Genomic DNA, 17336 nt, shown 5'->3' on the forward strand with positions numbered 1-17336 from the left:
TACTCTTACCACACAGTAGAAGTACTCAGTTCCTGCAGTAAAGTTTGATCCACTGATACTTTGTACTGCAGTATTTGTACTTTGTTAGTTGGTACTGAAGTAAACGTCTTCCTCTGCCTCTCATCAGTACTCAGTGTTTGAAGTATTTGTACACGGTGGTGACCTCAGAGGACTGACCCCGGATCAGCTGTCCGCTCGGCCGCGTGTCATTCGATCGCAGTGGAAATTTGTCCTTCGTTAATCAGAGGGAGCTCGCACAGCACAGAGGCATCATGGGAAACGGGCCAGATGGTTAGTGGTGCGGTGAAACCCGTCAGGTTACAGATTACTTCAGGTTACAGATTACTTCAGGTTACAGATTACTTTAGACTAACGACTTTAAATTGATCTCATTAATAAAAAAAAATCAACATAAACAACATAACAAATCACAACAGAAACAACGTTACTGTGACATACTGAAGTATTTCTACTGCAAACAGTTGAAGTATTTTGGAGACCAGTGACAGTACTTTATACTCACAGTCTGCGGGGACGTCACAGAGACTACGTCCAGGTTTTAGACAGTCTGCGGGGACGTCTCAGAGATTACGTCCAGGTTTTAGACAGTCTGTGGTCTCAGAGACTACGTCCAGGTTTTAGACAGTCTGCGGGGACGTCACGGAGACTACGTCCAGGTTTTAGACAGTCTGCGGGGACGTCACGGAGACTACGTCCAGGTTTTAGACAGTCTGCGGGGACGTCACGGAGACTACGTCCAGGTTTTAGACAGTCTGCGGGGACGTCACGGAGACTACGTCCAGGTTTTAGACAGTCTGCGGGGACGTCACGGAGACTACGTCCAGGTTTTAGACAGTCTGCGGGGACGTCACGGAGACTACGTCCAGGTTTTAGACAGTCTGCGGGGACGTCACGGAGACTACGTCCAGGTTTTAGACAGTCTGCGGGGACGTCACGGAGACTACGTCCAGGTTTTAGACAGTCTGCGGGGACGTCACGGAGACTACGTCCAGGTTTTAGACAGTCTGCGGGGACGTCACGGAGACTACGTCCAGGTTTTAGACAGTCTGCGGGGACGTCACGGAGACTACGTCCAGGTTTTAGACAGTCTGCGGGGACGTCACGGAGACTACGTCCAGGTTTTAGACAGTCTGCGGGGACGTCTCAGAGACTATGTCCATACATTTGTAATATAACTGTAACTTTATTTATTGTGTTGTAGTTCTTGGACTGTTGGCGACATTATTAAACATAAATAATTCAGAACAACAATAAAAATGAAATAATGAATAATAATGAAGTTCTCATGAATCTAAATATTTAAATGAGAACATTCAAACTGACCGACCTGCTGTGACTTCATCTCCCAGCATACCTTGGGGTTTCCGCCCCTTGCGCTTGCCGTATTTACCTGGACTCGGACACCTTGACGTCCTCTTCTTTTAAACCGGTTTGAGCTCGGTCCTGCCGCTGTGTCTCAGGATGTGAGCCGAACCTCTGCGGTCCGGACGGCTCCGTGAAGGTGAGACGAGACTTGACGGTGACGTCAGAACCGGGAAAACCTTCGAACCGGTTAGCATGCTAACATGGAAGCTAGTGGCTCGTGTACCCGTCTCCATGGTAACGGGCTGCGGAAACAGTTTTTAGACTTTGAAATATTTAAATATATTGATTACAGACTGTTAATAAGTAACGTTAAAGTACACGGTTAAAGTACTTCATGTACAAACATGAGTATAATGAGGTTTTAATTTGTACAGCAAGTCATTAATGTCTGTATGCTAATTAAGGGGGCGGTCCCAACTCAGCCTGAAGCAGGATTGGTTCTTTTAGTGTTCAGACATTTGACAAATGTTGTCCTCTCCTTGTCCTCATGTTGTCCTCATGTTGTCCTCACACTGTCCTCTCCTTGTCCTCATGTTGTCCTCATGTTGTCCTCATGTTGTCCCCATGTTGTCCTTATGTTGTCCTCATGTTGTCCTTATGTTGTCCTCATGTTGTCCTCTCCTTGTCCTCAGGTTGTCCTCTCGTTGTCCTCACGTTGTCCTTATGTTGTCCTCATGTTGTCCTCATGTTGTCCTTATGTTGTCCTCATGTTGTCCTCTCCTTGTCCTCAGGTTGTCCTCACGTTGTCCTTATGTTGTCCTCATGTTGTTCTCACGTTGTCCTCATGTTGTCCTCATGTTGTCCTCACGTTGTCCTCATGTTGTCCCCATGTTGTCCTTATGTTGTCCTCATGTTGTCCTTATGTTGTCCTCATGTTGTCCTCTCCTTGTCCTCAGGTTGTCCTCTCGTTGTCCTCACGTTGTCCTTACGTTGTCCTCATGTTGTCCTCATGTTGTCCTTATGTTGTCCTCATGTTGTCCTTATGTTGTCCTCATGTTGTCCTCTCCTTGTCCTCAGGTTGTCCCCATGTTGTCCTCATGTTGTCCTCACGTTGTCCTCTCGTTGTCCTCACGGTGTCCTCAGGTTGTCCTCACGTTGTCCTCTCCTTGTCCTCTCGTTGTCCTCACGTTGTCCTCTCCTTGTCCTCATGTTGTCCTCACGTTGTCCTCATGTTGTCCTCATGTTGTCCTCTCCTTGCCCTCACGTTGTCCTCACGTTGTCCTCATGTTGTCCTCAGGTTGTCCTCATGTTGTCCTCATGTTGTCTTCTCCTTGTCCTCAGGTTGTCCTCAGGTTGTCCTCATGTTGTCCTCTCCTTGTCCTCAGGTTGTCCTCTCGTTGTCCTCACGTTGTCCTCATGTTGTCCTCATGTTGTCCTCACGTTGTCCTCATGTTGTCCTCATGTTGTCCTTATGTTGTCCTCAGGTTGTCCTCACGTTGTCCTCATGTTGTCCTCACGTTGTCCTCATGTTGTCCTCATGTTGTCCTTATGTTGTCCTCAGGTTGTCCTTATGTTGTCCTCATGTTGTCCTCACACTGTCCTCTCCTTGTCCTCAGGTCTCACAGGTGTGATGGACAGGTATGAGGTGGTCCGTCAGATTGGACAGGGTGCGTTTGGTAAAGCCTTCCTGGTCCGAGACAAAGATGGAGGTGGAGACAGACAGAGCGTGGTCAAACAGATCGACCTCAGGAAGGTGAGACAGGTCGTCTTCATCAGCTGTTTGATGACATCACCTGAAGTGTCTCTGTGTGGAGTGATGCATTGTGGGTACTGTTCACTGCTCAGATGTCGGCGAGGGAAAAGGACGCGTCCAACAAAGAAGTGACGCTGCTGTCCAAGATGAGACACCCCAACATCGTCACCTTCATCAGCTCCTTTCAAGGCGAGTGGAACACACACACACACACACACACACACACACACACACACACACGTGATGAATTAAACCGACCAATCAGTGACCATGTGTGCAGAGAGGGGCAGCCTGTTTATAGTGATGGAGTACTGTGACGGAGGAGATCTGATGAAGAAGATCAACCAACAGAGAGGAGTCCACTTCACTGAGGAGCAGGTAACACACACTCACACACACACACACACACACACACACACACACACACCCTAACTGTGTGTTCTTCAGATCATCAGCTGGTTTGTTCAGATCTGTTTGGGCCTCAAACACATCCACGACAGGAAGATACTGCACCGAGACATCAAAGCTCAGGTATGTCTCTCACACACACACACACTCTCACACACACACACACACACACACTCTCACACACACACAAACACTCTCACACACACACTCTCACACACACACACACACACACACACACACTCAGAGAAGAACAGTCAGGGTGCAGTGTGATAAGAAGTCAGTGCAGCAGTAACACAGTGACTTTCTTAAAGGGACAGCTTTCTCATGTCCAGCTGTTGGTAGTGTTGTAGAGGAGGTCCTCTCTGCAGAGCTGGAGGTCTTCAGGAGGTCTGTGAAGGTAGAGAGGGACGCCCCTGATCTGTAGGAACTGGTAGGACGTTCCACCAACGAGGAAAAAGTTTGGACTGTCCTGAGAGGACAGGTGTCAGAGTCAGGAGGAGGTAACATCTGTCTGTGTGAGGACGCTCAGGAACCAGAGACTGCTTTGTCGTCAGCGTCAGAGATCTGAGTTTAACGAGGCTGCTGCAGGTCGACTGAGGAGCTCCATGATTGAAGAGCAGGCGAGCCGCCACGTTCTGGATCATCTGAAGAGTTTCACTGTCAGGCTGGAGGCCGTCAGGAGGACGGACAGTAGTCTGGTCTGGACGTGAACAGCTTGTGTCAGGAGCTGAGTGTCCTGTTGACTTCAGTAACGTCTGATTTTTATCAGGAGAAGGTCAGCTGGTCATCAACCATAACCTCTGAGTTCAACAGCAGCTAACACAAGCTAACAGCAGCTAACACAAGCTAACAGAAGCTAACAGAAGCTAACAGAAGCTAACACAAGCTAACAGCAGCTAACAGAAGCTAACAGAAGCTAACAGCAGCTAACAAACTGAGCTAACAGCAGCTAACAGACTGAGCTAACAGAAGCTAACACAAGCTAACAAACTGAGCTAACAGCAGCTAACAAACTGAGCTAACAGAAGCTAACAAACTGAGCTAACACAAGCTAACAAACTGAGCTAACACAAGCTAACAGCAGCTAACAAACTGAGCTAACACAAACTAACAGCGGCTAACAAACTGAGCTAACACAAGCTAACAGCAGCTAACAAACTGAGCTAACAGCAGCTAACAAACTGAGCTAACAGCAGCTAACAGACTGAGCTAACAGCAGCTAACAGCAGCTAACAGACTGGGCTAACAGTAGCTAACAGACTGAGCTAACAGCAGCTAACAGCAGCTAACAGACTGGGCTAACAGCAGCTAACAGACTGAGCTAACAGCAGCTGTAAACGAGGTTGAATGTTTAATCATTGAGGATCGTTGTTACAGAGACTTTCAGAATACCTCAGCACAGCTGACCACAGACAGTTCAACCACTATCAGTCATATCTGTTTACACACACACACACACACATACACACACACACACACACACACACATATACACACACACACACACACACACACACACAGTCACTGTTGTGCTCTCGTCTAGAATATCTTCTTAACCAACGGAGGGATGAAAGTGAAGCTCGGCGACTTTGGCATTGCAAGAATGTTGAATAAGTAAGTCACACACACACACACACACACACACACACACACACAGACACACAGCTGTGTGTAGCTGTGTAACTGTCGACCAGGACAGGTAAACACACATGAAGCCTGTAAGACACAGCAGAGGGAGGCAGACCTCACACCACCTGATGCTCAGGTGTGTCTTACTCACTTCATGTGTTGTGTGTGTGTGTGTGTGTGTGTGTGTGTGTGTGTGTGTGTGCAGCACCATGGAGCTGGCCAGGACGTGTGTGGGGACGCCGTACTACCTGTCCCCAGAGATCTGTGAGAGTCGACCCTACAACAACAAGACGTGCGTATGACCACAGACTGCACACCTGAGCTGTGATCAGCGTCTACCTTCACATTAGGACACGCCCCCCGAATTCAGGATGGCGAGCTCCGTGGTCAGAGGGCTCCACGATAACACTGTTTCCTTCTGCGCTCAAGATCACATTCACTTCCTGTTTCTCACACAGACCGGGCTCAGATTGCTGAGATCCGAACCTCAGTCCAGAACCTGAGATCAGAACCTCAGTCCAGAACCTCAGTCCAGAACCTGAGATCAGAACCTCAGTCCAGAACCTGAGATCAGAACCTCAGTCCAGAACCTCAGTCCAGAACCTGAGATCAGAACCTAAATCTGAGCAGACAGAAACATGTCCTCTGTGTCAAAGTGTCAGACTTTAGTCTGACCTCACAGAGACAGAACAACAACACACACACACACACACACACACACACACACAGAGAGTTGGTTCCCAGCCAACAGAAATTATGTTTTCCTGCACCAGTGAGGACTTTATCATTCTGACTTCATTGTGTTTATGACTCGAGGTGAAGTCCTGCCTGACTTCCTGTTTCAACAAAATGCCATGATAAGAGCTGTGTGTGTGTGTGTGTGTGTGTGTGTGTGTGTGTGTCCTCTGCAGGGATATCTGGTCTCTGGGCTGCGTCCTGTATGAACTCTGCACCCTGAGGCATCCAGTGAGCTGCACACACCCAACACCAACAGCTGCTCCACACACACACACACACACATGAGGCTGAGCTAACGCTAACACTGAGCTAACTCCTCACCTGTCTCTCTCACAGTTTGATGGCAGCAGTCTGCGGCAGCTGGTCAGTAAAATCTGCAGGGGGCGCTACAACCCAGTACCCAGCCGCTACTCATATGAGCTCCGCCTGCTGCTCACCCAACTCTTCAAGGTGTGACGCCGAACGCTGTGTGTGTTTCTGTAAAGTCAGTGTGTGGAGACAATATCCAGGGAAGTCATGAAGGGTGTAAAGGTGACAGAACCTGACGACTCAAACCTGACGACTCAAACCTGACGACTCAGACCTGACGACTCAGACCTGACGACTCAAACCTGACGACTCAAACCTGATGACTCAAACCTGACGACTCAAATCTGACGACTCAGACCTGACGACTCAGACCTGACGACTCAAACCTGACGACTCAGACCTGACGACTCAAACCTGACTCAAACCTGATGACTCAGACCTGACGACTCAAACCTGACTCAGACCTGACGACTCAAACCTGACGACTCAGACCTGACTCAAACCTGACGACTCAGACCTGATGACTCAAACCTGACGACTCAGACCTGACGACTCAAACCTGACTCAGACCTGACGACTCAAACTTGACGACTCAAACCTGACGACTCAAACCTGACGACTCAGACCTGCCGACTCAAATCTGACGACTCAAACCTGACGACTCAAACCTGACGACTCAAACCTGACGACTCAAACCTGACGACTCAGACCTGACTCAGACCTGACGACTCAAACCTGAAGACTCAAACCTGACGACTCAAACCTGACGACTCAAACCTGATGACTCAAACCTGACGACTCAAACCTGACTCAAACCTGACGACTCAGACCTGACTCAAACTTGAAGACTCAGACCTGACGACTCAGACCTGACTCAAACCTGATGACTCAGACCAGACTAAAACCTGATGACTCAGACCAGACTCAAACCTGACTCAGACCTAACGACTCAGACCTGACGACTCAGACCAGACTCAAACCTGACTCAGACCTAACGACTCAGACCTGACGACTCAGACCAGACTCAAACCTGACTCAGACCTAACGACTCAGACCTGACGACTCAGACCAGACTCAAACCTGACTCAGACCTAACGACTCAGACCTGACGACTCAGACCAGACTCAAACCTGACTCAGACCTAACGACTCAGACCTGACGACTCAGACCAGACTCAAACCTGACTCAGACCTAACGACTCAGACCTGACGACTCAGACCAGACTCAAACCTGACTCAGACCTAACGACTCAGACCTGACGACTCAGACCAGACTCAAACCTGACTCAGACCTAACGACTCAGACCTGACGACTCAGACCAGACTCAAACCTGACTCAGACCTAACGACTCAGACCTGACGACTCAGACCAGACTCAAACCTGACTCAGACCTAACGACTCAGACCTGACGACTCAGACCAGACTCAAACCTGACTCAGACCTAACGACTCAGACCTGACGACTCAGACCAGACTCAAACCTGACGACTCAAACCTGACTCAGACCTGACGACTCAAACTTGACGACTCAGACCTGACGACTCAAACCTGACGACTCAGACCTGACTCAAACCTGACGACTCAGACCTAACGACTTGTTAACACAGGTAAGAGTGACTGCTGCGAGTGACAGGTGCTCTTGCTACACACTGATGTACACACTGTGTTTCAGGTGAACCCTCGGGACCGTCCGTCCGTCAGCTCCGTCCTCAAGCGTCCTCTCCTGGAGAAACACATCAGCAAACACCTGGACCCACAGGTGAGCCCTCTGATTGGTCCACACAGCAAACAGTTAGGACACTGACACAGACCTTTACAGTCAGCTGACACGAGGATCAACGTGTGTGTGTGTGTGTGTGTGTGTGTGTGTGTGTGTGTGTGCATGTGTGTGCAGGTGATGCAGGAGGAGTTCAGCCACACGGTGCTTCATAGAAACAGAGCAGCAGCTGCTGGAGTGTGTCAGGCTGCTAAAACCAGAGCAGGTACACACACACACACACACACACACACACACACACACACACTGACAGTAGCTGAGTCTGTCTCGGACTCTGGCGCCTCCTGGTGGTTGCTCCATGTTGTTTCACCATGCTGTCCGAGTTGAGTCCTGATTGGTTGGTTTGTAGCTGCATCCCATGTTGTCTCACACTGTGATTGGTTGGTTTGTCGTCTCCTGTCCTCCAGAGAAGATCCAGAAGTCCAGACCTGCAGACAGACCTGGTTCTGCTGTGAAGAGACCGGACTGGAGAGTCCAGCTCAGAGTGTACAGCCCAGCACAGCACAAAGTAATGATGGTGATGATGATGATGGTGATGATGATGGTGATGATGATGACGATGATGATGATGATGGTGACGAAGATGATGGTGATGATGATGGTGATGATGATGGTGATGATGATGGTGATGAAGATGATGACAGGTCATGTGTTTAGTATAAACGGACCTTCCTCTGTTTGTGCTGATCTGACCTTTGACCCCCTCTAATGCAGCCTCTTCGTCACAGAGCAGCTGCAGGCCGAGGCAACGCAGGACAGCTGAACCACAGGTGAGTCCACACAATCACACACACACACACACACACACACACAGGTGAGTCCACACAATCACACACACACACACACACATCAGGGGAGCCACATCAACACTACACACACACACACACAGGTGAGTCCACACACACACACACACACACACACACAGGTGAGTCACACACTGAGCTTCACCTGTTGTGTTACAGGTGCAGGTTTAGCGGGCAGCAGCTGGGCAGCCATTACCAACACTACCACGCTCAGCTGGACGCCTTCCAGAGGAGGAACAAGGAGGACCTCCTTCCTCCTGCTGCTCCTCCTCCTCCTGCTCCTCCTCATGAAGACCTCTCTGTGGAGCCGTACCAGCTGTGAGCAGTCACATAACACCTGTATATGTCTGTGTAATATGGACCTGGAGCCAGAAGATGATTAGCTTAGCATAAAGCTAGCCTCTAACATGTCACAGCCTGTCTCCAGTCTTAATGCTAAGCTAACTGTCTGCTAGCAGTCCGACAGTATTAACCAGGTGGGTGTGTGTGTGTGTGTGTGTGTGTGTGTGTGTGTGTGTGTGTGTGTGTGTGTGTCAGTGTGGCTGCAGCTCGGCATGAATACCTGCAGAGGAGACACGAGGCGAACCAGTACAAGCTGAGAGCTGAGAAGCAGCTGGTAGGACACGTGAACGCAACACGCTTAATAGCATGTTTCCCTCCACGCTGACCTTTGACCTTTCTCCTCATCAGGGTCTGCGTCCGTGTACTGCGGAGCGGAGCAGGAAGCAGGAAGTGAGACTACCTGAGCACCCACATACACCTCAGGACAGGAAGGAGGAGGGACAGCAGGTAGAGCTAACAGCAGCTAACAGCAGCTAACAGCAGCTACAGTTGTCAGCAGCTTACTTCACTGTCCATCATAAACTCTGTAAATGTGTGTGTCCTGTTCAGGAGTACCTCCGTCAGCTGGAGGACATCAGACAGAAGTATCATCAGGAGATGAGACAGAAGAGGCTGAGAGCTGAAGCTGAAGTACGAACATCAACAACACGACTGAAACATCGAAATACATATCTAGTTCTTTCATATGGCATTGAAATTGATAATATAATAGTCTTCCCACAGAATCCTCTTCTGTCTGAACATTTTTTAATAACCTTTGAGTTCATACTACCGGACTATAAGCCTTTGTGTAGAAACTTCTACAGCAGATGTTTATCTGATAGTGCTGTAGCCAAATTTAAGGAAGTGATTCCTTCAGCATTGAATTCAATGCCATGTCTAACTGTAACAGAGGACTTGTCTACTTCCTTTAGCCACCCACAAATAGACCATCTTGTTGATAGTATTACAGGCTCATTACGGACAACTCTAGACTCTGTTGCACCTCTGAAGAAGAAGACAACTAAACAAAGAAGGCTAGCACCATGGTATAACCAGCAGACTCGTAAATTAAAGCAAGAGGCACGTAAATCTGAACGCAAATGGCGTGCCACTAAACTGGAAGAATGAATCCAATCAGTTAACTAAACTCCAAGCATGCCTTAAGGATATAAAAAGTTGGATGACCTACAATTTTCTGATGTTAAATTCAGACAACTGAAGTTCTTGTAATTGGACCCAACCTTCAAAACTCTCTTTCTAGAGACTTTAGTTACTTTAGAGGGATCACCCTGGCCTCCACTGTCCACTGTAAAGAATTGGAGTTGTCTTTGATCAGGAATTTGTCCTTTAACGTCCCATGAAAACCAATTTCGGAGGACTGCATTCTTCCACTTAGTAACCTCGCTAAAATCAGACGCATTGTCTCTCAGGCGGATGCCGAAAACTAGTCCAGCGCATTTGATTACTTCAAGGTGGACTATTGTAACTCTTTGTTATCAGGCTGCTCCAATAAGTCTCGCGAGACTTTGCAGTTAATTCAGAATGCTGCTGCACGGTGTTCTGACAGGAACCAAGATCAGAGATCCAAATCTCTCCCATTTGGCTTCCTTGCATTGGCTCCATATTAAGAATCTAGAATAGATTTTAAATTCTTCTCCTTACTTACAAAGCTCTTAAGGTCAGCACCATCTTATCTATAAAGAGCCATAATACTCTTACCCCTCTAGGCACCTGCCGCTCTCAGGACGCTGGGTTCCTTGTGTTATCCTTGTGGTTCATTGTGGTTCCTATAGTCTCCAAAAGTGATTGGGAGCCAGAGCTTTCAGCTATCAGGCTCTCTTCTGTGGAACAAACTACCTTCTGGGTCAGAGGCGACACGCTGGTCAACACCTTTAAGAGTAGACTGAAGACTTTCCTCTTTGATAGGCTTTAGTTAGGTGTGCTCAGTCATCCCTTAGTGATGCTGCATAAGGTTTAGACTGCCGGGGGACTCCCTCCCCCTCCCCAGGGTTTCTCAGTCAGGCACGGTATTGGTTGAAGATGCAGTCACTCTCCCTTTACTGAAAACTCTTGTCTCTCTCTGTCTCTCTCTCTCTCTATATATTATCATATATATATTTGATTTGAGATTTATATTTCTATATATTTTTTCATTAGGCACAGCCACAACACAAACAAGGAACCTTTGGTGGATGGAACACCGAGTCCACCAGTAACCTTTACAAGAGCACAGAGCCCCACCTGTACAGGTAAAATCACCACTGTCTCAAACCTGGACTAGTCTCCTTAGACGTCCTTCCCACAACGTCTAAAACCTGGACGTAGTCTCCGTGACGTCCCCGCAGACTGTCTAAAACCTGGACGTAGTCTGCTGGACGTCCCCGCAGACTGTCTAAAAAACCAAACTGGGACGATATCTCTCGTGGACGCCCCGCCGACTTGTCTAAAACCTGGACGTAGTCTCCGTGACGTCCCCGCAGACTGTCTAAAACCTGGACGTAGTCTCCGTTAACATGTTTGTCCTCTTCAGGACATGGAGGCAGCTCTGATGCAGATCAGAGAGGACAGAGGACAGAGAACACCTGACAGGAAACACAAAGACAAGGTGAGACCAGACTTCAGTCTGAAGACAGTGAGACATTTATGGACCATGAGCTGAACTTTAAACCAGCTGCTGTGATGCGTTCACTGTCCTGCAGAAAGGAATCATGTTTGAGATCCGGTTGGACGATGAAGAGACAGCGGAGGACGCAGAGGACGAGGAGGCTGATGGACGACTGAAGGACGAGGTGAGTGTTGAGTCTCCGTCCTTCTCTCTTCTTCTTTTCTCTTTCTCATTCTGTCTCCGTCTCCCCGAACAGGAAGTGGACCCTCTGAACCAGACTCTGAGCTTCCAGGAGGGCGAGGAGCTGAAGCTCAGGGATTGGTCGGAGGAGAGGAGGGGGTGGAGCCAGAGGACTCCTCAGACGCTGCTGGACGCACTCGCCAACATGGACGTCAACTCGGTCTACAATACCGCGGTGGGGGCGGAGCAAGGTGACATGTGGTTAGTTGCTTAGCTTAGCATAGCACAGGTGTTCTGGTGGTCTTAAAGTTGTGACTTCTGGCCCCGCCCCCCTCAGGTGAGGAGGCAGCAGGTCGCAGGCAGTGGGTCGACGGCCCCCCAAACACCCTGCTGAACGCCCTCGCTCAGGCTGAACTCACAACATCGACTGTGGGCGCAGGTCAGAACCAGATCCAGAACCAGAACCACAGACATGATGAGACACAAAGAGAAGACATTGAACTGTCTTCACTGTCAGGTTTAGAGCCGGAGGACGAGGAGGACGAGGAGGACGAGGAGTCTGACATGGAGATGGACGAGGAGCGTCTGGAGCCGAGATCAGACGATGACGACACGTGAGTCGACCTTCGACCTTCTGTCTGCTCTGTCGCTCCTCATGACATCATCTTAACTTCCTGTCTCTCATCAGGAACTTTGAGGAGTCAGAGGACGAGCTGAGAGACGCCGTGGCGGACTCCATGAAGAACCTGTTTGTCCCGGAGGACGCGAGCTCGGACGATGGGACTGAGGAGAACGAGGACGGAGGTGCAGCGAGCGCTGCAGACTCCCAACAGAACCAGGCAGAGGTCCGAGGCCCACCCTCAGACGGCGCCGCCGGGCCGCCTGCGACGGTTTCCTCTGAAGGTGACGGATCAAACCAAAACACGACGCAGACTTCCTGAGCGCCGGCGGCCAGCCCGAACTCATCAGTGTTAATTAAAGGTTCTCGGGTTAACAGCGACACCTCTGGTCGCTCAGTGAACTGCAGCCACTGTCCCGTTAGCACAGTCATGCTAACTAGCCTGCTAGCCCTTAGCTTAGCTTCAGTTAGCATGCTAAACCTTCTGTTGGGACTATTTTCAGCAGCGGATGAATAAACGTGTTCCTGGTGATGAAGACATGAGCTCTGAGTCTCAGCGTGTTTATCTATTCACACAGGAAGAATGACTCTTTCAAAATAAAGTTTCACGTCAACATTTCCATGCCTGGACCTACAAACAGGAAGTGACAGATTTGGCCTTCAGATTAAACTTCAGTAAAGATTTAACGTGCTGTGCTTTTACTTTGGAACGATCAGCAGCATGTGTTAGCTTAGCATAAAGACTGGAAACAGGGGGAAACTGCTAGCCTAGCACAAAAGACAATAAATGATACATGTTGTAGTTTTAACTGTTTTCAGCTAAACCAGAACCAGAACCAGAACCAGAACCAGTCCATCGGTTCCTCCTTCACCCTGCCCATCTTCAGATACCTTGGAGGACGTCACAGAGACTACGTCCAGGTTTTAGACAGTCTGTGACGTCATGACGTATGACCGTGCTGCCTTCACTGACTCCTCGTAAAGTCCACACACAGCCTGTCTGGTGTATTTTGGTGCAGTAGAAGTCGCAGTCGTGCTGACGTTGTGACGTAATATATTTACATGATATAATCATAATAATCGTCGTGTCGCGCTCTCCACACCGTGGACATTTCCCGCGCATGTGCACTTCGTATGGAGTGATTTTATGATGTCCGACAGCGCGTGAATGCAGCACTGGGGAAGCCGACTTTGAGGTCAGTACGCATGCGCGTCATACTCCGCTGTCCAGGCAGACATGGCGTCGTCCCTGCTCTGCGGTCTGTGCGTGAGGAGCTGCGGGGCCAGAGCCGCGCTCAGCGCCGCCAGCAAGGTGAGACTGTCCGCACTGAAGGGCCGGGCTGCTCCGGTACCGGAGCGGGCTCCGGTACCGGAGCAGCCCGGCCCTGAAGGCTGGAGCTGCCGAACAGTGGCGGGGGCAGCCTGACATTAGCCCTGACTTAGCATTAGCATTAGCCCTGACATTAGCTTAGCCTGATTGACTTTACGGCTCTTTGGCCTAACGTGCTAACTTGCTAACAGGCTAGCGGTACAACGGCCCGGCTGTCCACAGCCCAGCTGCCCCGGAACAGCGGTGACAGCCGGCCGCCGCCCGCTGCGGTGCCCGGGTGTGTGGGAGGGCGTGGACCCCGAGAACTCCAGCGTGACGGTCTCCAGACCTGGTTCTGTTCTGGAAAGAACCAGAAACACTAAGCGCTCCCAAACAAACGGTCAGTGAGACATTAAGAAACAACTCTATATATACCGCTGTAAGCATACATTTAAACAACTATAATACAACTGTAAGCGTAGACATTTAAAACATATCAACCTGTAAGATATACATTTAACACTTATACACCGGTAAAGATACATGTACACGAGATACCCGGTAAGATATCAGTTAACACTAATATACACCTGTAAGATATACATTTAACACTTATACACCTGTAAGATACATTTAACACTATATACACCTGTAAAGATGACATTAACACTATATACACTGTAAGATAAACCTTTAAGCATATATACACCCTGTAAGATTACTTTAACACGATATACACTGTAAGCTACATTTAACACTATATCAACATGTAAGATATCCATTTAAACACTTATACAAACTGTAAGTATACATTTAACACTATAACCTGTAGCTAGACATTTAACACGATAATACACTGTAAGATATACAGTTAACACTATAATACAACTTAAGATATACATTAACAAGATAAAAATAACACCTGGAGATAAACTTTACACGATAGACCACCTGTAGATAATACATTTAACACTATATACAACGGTAAGATATACATTTAACACGATATACACCTGTAAATATACATTTTAACACGCTATACACTGTACATATACATTTAACACTATAACATGTAAGATCTACTTACATATATAAACAAACCTGTAAGATATACATGTACACTATAGCCACGTAAGATAACGATAACACTATATCACAAACTCTTACAGTTGTATATTAGTGTTAAATGTATATCTATAGAGTGTATATCGTGTGTAAATGTATATCTACCAGTGTATATAGTGTTCGTTGTTTAAATGTATATCTTACAGTTGTATATAGTGTTAAATGTGTAAGTTATATCTTACAGGGTAAGTGTTAATGTATATCTTACAGTGTATAGTGTTAATGTATATCTTACAGGTGTAATATAGTGTGAAATGTATATCTTACAGGTCGTATAATAGTGTAAATGTATATCTTACAGGTGTATATAGTGTTAAAAAATGTTATGATCTTACAGTTGTAGAATAGTGTTATGTTAATCACTGTTTACAGGTGTATAGTGTTAAATGTATATCTTACAGTTGTATATAGTGTTAAATGTAATATCTGACAGGTGTATATAGTGTTAAATGTATTATCTTAACAGTTTATATAGATGTTAAATGTATATGCTTACAGTTGTATATAGTGTTAAATGTATATCTTACAGGTGTATATAGTGTTAATGATCTAACAGTTTAGATAGTGTAAATGTATATCTTACAGGTGTATATAGTGTTAACTGTATATCTTACAGTTGTATTTTAATGTATGCTTCAGTTAGGTTAAATGTTCTTCAGGTGTATAGTGTATGAGTTTATCTATGGTAATGTATATCTTACCGGTGTATATCGTTAATCCATGTCTCTCTTGCCAATTGTCCCTAGTGTTCTTGTATAGTCTTCAGTTGTTAGTGTTAAACTGTATATCTGTCCGTTGTATATAGTGTTAAATGTAATATCTTACAGTTGTATATAGTGTTAAATGTAATCTTACAGTGTGTAATATGTGTTAAACTGTATATCTTTACAGTTGTTGGTAATAGTAGTGTTAAATGTATATCTTACAGGTGTATATAGTGTTAAATGTATATCTTACAGTTTTGTTATATGTGTTAATGTCTAGTACAGTTGTTTGTGTTAAATGTATATCTTACAGTTGTATATAGTGTTAAAGTATATCTTACAGTGTATATAGTGTTATAAAGTGATATTCTGATATCAGTTGTATATAAGTGTTAAATGTATATACTTACAGTTGATATAGTGTTAAATGTATATCTTACGTTGTATATAGTGTTAAATGTATATCTTCAGTTGTTATAGTGTAAATGTATATCTTACAGTTTATTAGTAATGTATACTAAGTGTATATGTTGTTAATTTATATCTTACAGTGTATCTAGTGTTAAATGTATATCTTCAGGTGTAGATAGGTTAAATGTATATTTACAGTTGTATATAGTGTCAATGTATATCTTACCAGGTGTTATATATAGTGTTAAATGTATACTTACAGGTGTATATAGGTTTAGTTTTCTTATGTCTCACTGACCGTTTGGGAGCTGCTCTAAGTGTTTTTGGTTTCTTCCCAGAACCAGAACCAGGTTTCTGGCAACCGTCACCGCTGGAGGTCTCGGGGTCACACCCCTCCTCAACACCCCGGGCACACGCCGCGGCGGAGGCCGGCTGTCACAGCCTGTTCCGGGGCAGCTGGTCTGTGACAGCCGGCCGTGCTACAGCTAGCATGTTAGCATGTTAGCACGTTAGCCAAGCAGCGTAAAGTCCAATCAGGCTAAGCCTAATGTCAGGCTAATGCTAATGCTAATGTCGAGGCTGACCCCGCCCACTGTTTCGGGCAGCTCCAGCCTTCAGGGCCGGGCTGCTCCGGTACCGGAGCCCGCTCGCTGTACCGGAGCAGCCCGCCCTTCATGCGGACAGTCTCACCTTGCTGGCGGCGCTGAGCGCGGCTTCTGGCCCCGGCAGCTCCCACGCACAGACCGCAGACAGGGGACGACGCCATGTCTGCCCTGGACAGCGGAGTATGACGCGCATGCTACTGACCCTCAAGTCGGCTTCCCCAGTGCTGCATTCAACGCGCTTGTCGGACCATCATAAAATCACTCCATACGAAGTTCACATGGCGCGGGAAATGTCCACGGTGTGGAGAGCGCGACACGCGATTATATATGATTATATCATGTAATCATATTACGTCACACGTCAGCACGACTTGCGACTTCTACTGCACCAAAATCACACCAGACAGGCTGTGTGTGGACTTTTACGAGGAGTCAGTGAAGGCAGCAGCGGTCATACGTCATGACGTCACAGACTGTCTAAAACCTGGACGTAGTCTCTGGTACGTCCTCCAAGGTATCTGAAGATGGGCAGGGTGAAGGGGAGGAACCCGATGGACTGGTTCTGGTTCGGTTCTGGTTTAGCGGAAAACAGTTAAAAACTACAACTGATATCATTTATTGTCTTTTGTGCTAGGCTAGCAGTTTCCCCCTGTTTTCCAGTCTTTATGCTAAGCTAACACATGCTGCTGATCGTTCCAAAGTAAAGCACAGC

The 17336-nt window shown here is 47.3% G+C and overlaps 2 protein-coding genes across 2 annotated transcripts in view; both read left to right on the forward strand.

The window, feature by feature from the left end:
• Window positions 1-1370: 1370 nt before the first annotated feature.
• On the forward strand, window positions 1371-13013 carry LOC104939100 (serine/threonine-protein kinase Nek5). The gene is made up of 24 exons (XM_027291187.1): window positions 1371-1522; window positions 2943-3079; window positions 3172-3268; window positions 3360-3457; window positions 3527-3610; window positions 5031-5101; window positions 5322-5408; window positions 6028-6082; window positions 6191-6304; window positions 7835-7921; window positions 8057-8144; window positions 8347-8456; window positions 8654-8709; window positions 8902-9060; window positions 9280-9358; window positions 9433-9531; window positions 9634-9714; window positions 11224-11315; window positions 11357-11372; window positions 11597-11671; window positions 11766-11855; window positions 11928-12102; window positions 12189-12465; window positions 12540-13013. Exons 2-24 carry the CDS (start codon window positions 2957-2959, stop codon window positions 12790-12792), a joined length of 2466 nt encoding a protein of 821 aa, XP_027146988.1. The 5' UTR covers window positions 1371-1522; window positions 2943-2956; the 3' UTR covers window positions 12793-13013.
• Window positions 13014-13630: 617 nt separating this feature from the next.
• sucla2 (succinate-CoA ligase ADP-forming subunit beta) overlaps window positions 13631-17336 on the forward strand; it is a 30336-nt gene continuing 26630 nt past the window's right edge. The window contains exon 1 of the mRNA XM_019265091.2: window positions 13631-13782. Coding sequence (XP_019120636.1) covers window positions 13708-13782 — 75 coding nt within the window. The 5' untranslated portion in view covers window positions 13631-13707. The remainder of the gene's footprint in view (window positions 13783-17336) is intronic.

The sequence above is a fragment of the Larimichthys crocea genome, chromosome XVIII (assembly GCF_000972845.2).
Source record: "Larimichthys crocea isolate SSNF chromosome XVIII, L_crocea_2.0, whole genome shotgun sequence".
NCBI lineage: Eukaryota > Metazoa > Chordata > Actinopteri > Sciaenidae > Larimichthys > Larimichthys crocea.

Excerpts from the sequence above, each read along its gene's own strand:
- LOC104939100 (XM_027291187.1), top strand. The coding sequence starts at position 2,957 with ATGGACAGGTATGAGGTGGTCCGTCAGATTGGACAGGGTGCGTTTGGT. Across the intron at positions 3,269-3,359 it reads CTTCATCAGCTCCTTTCAAG|AGAGGGGCAGCCTGTTTATA; the intron begins GCGAGTGGAACA and ends CCATGTGTGCAG. Across the intron at positions 9,532-9,633 it reads GGAAGGAGGAGGGACAGCAG|GAGTACCTCCGTCAGCTGGA; the intron begins GTAGAGCTAACA and ends TGTCCTGTTCAG.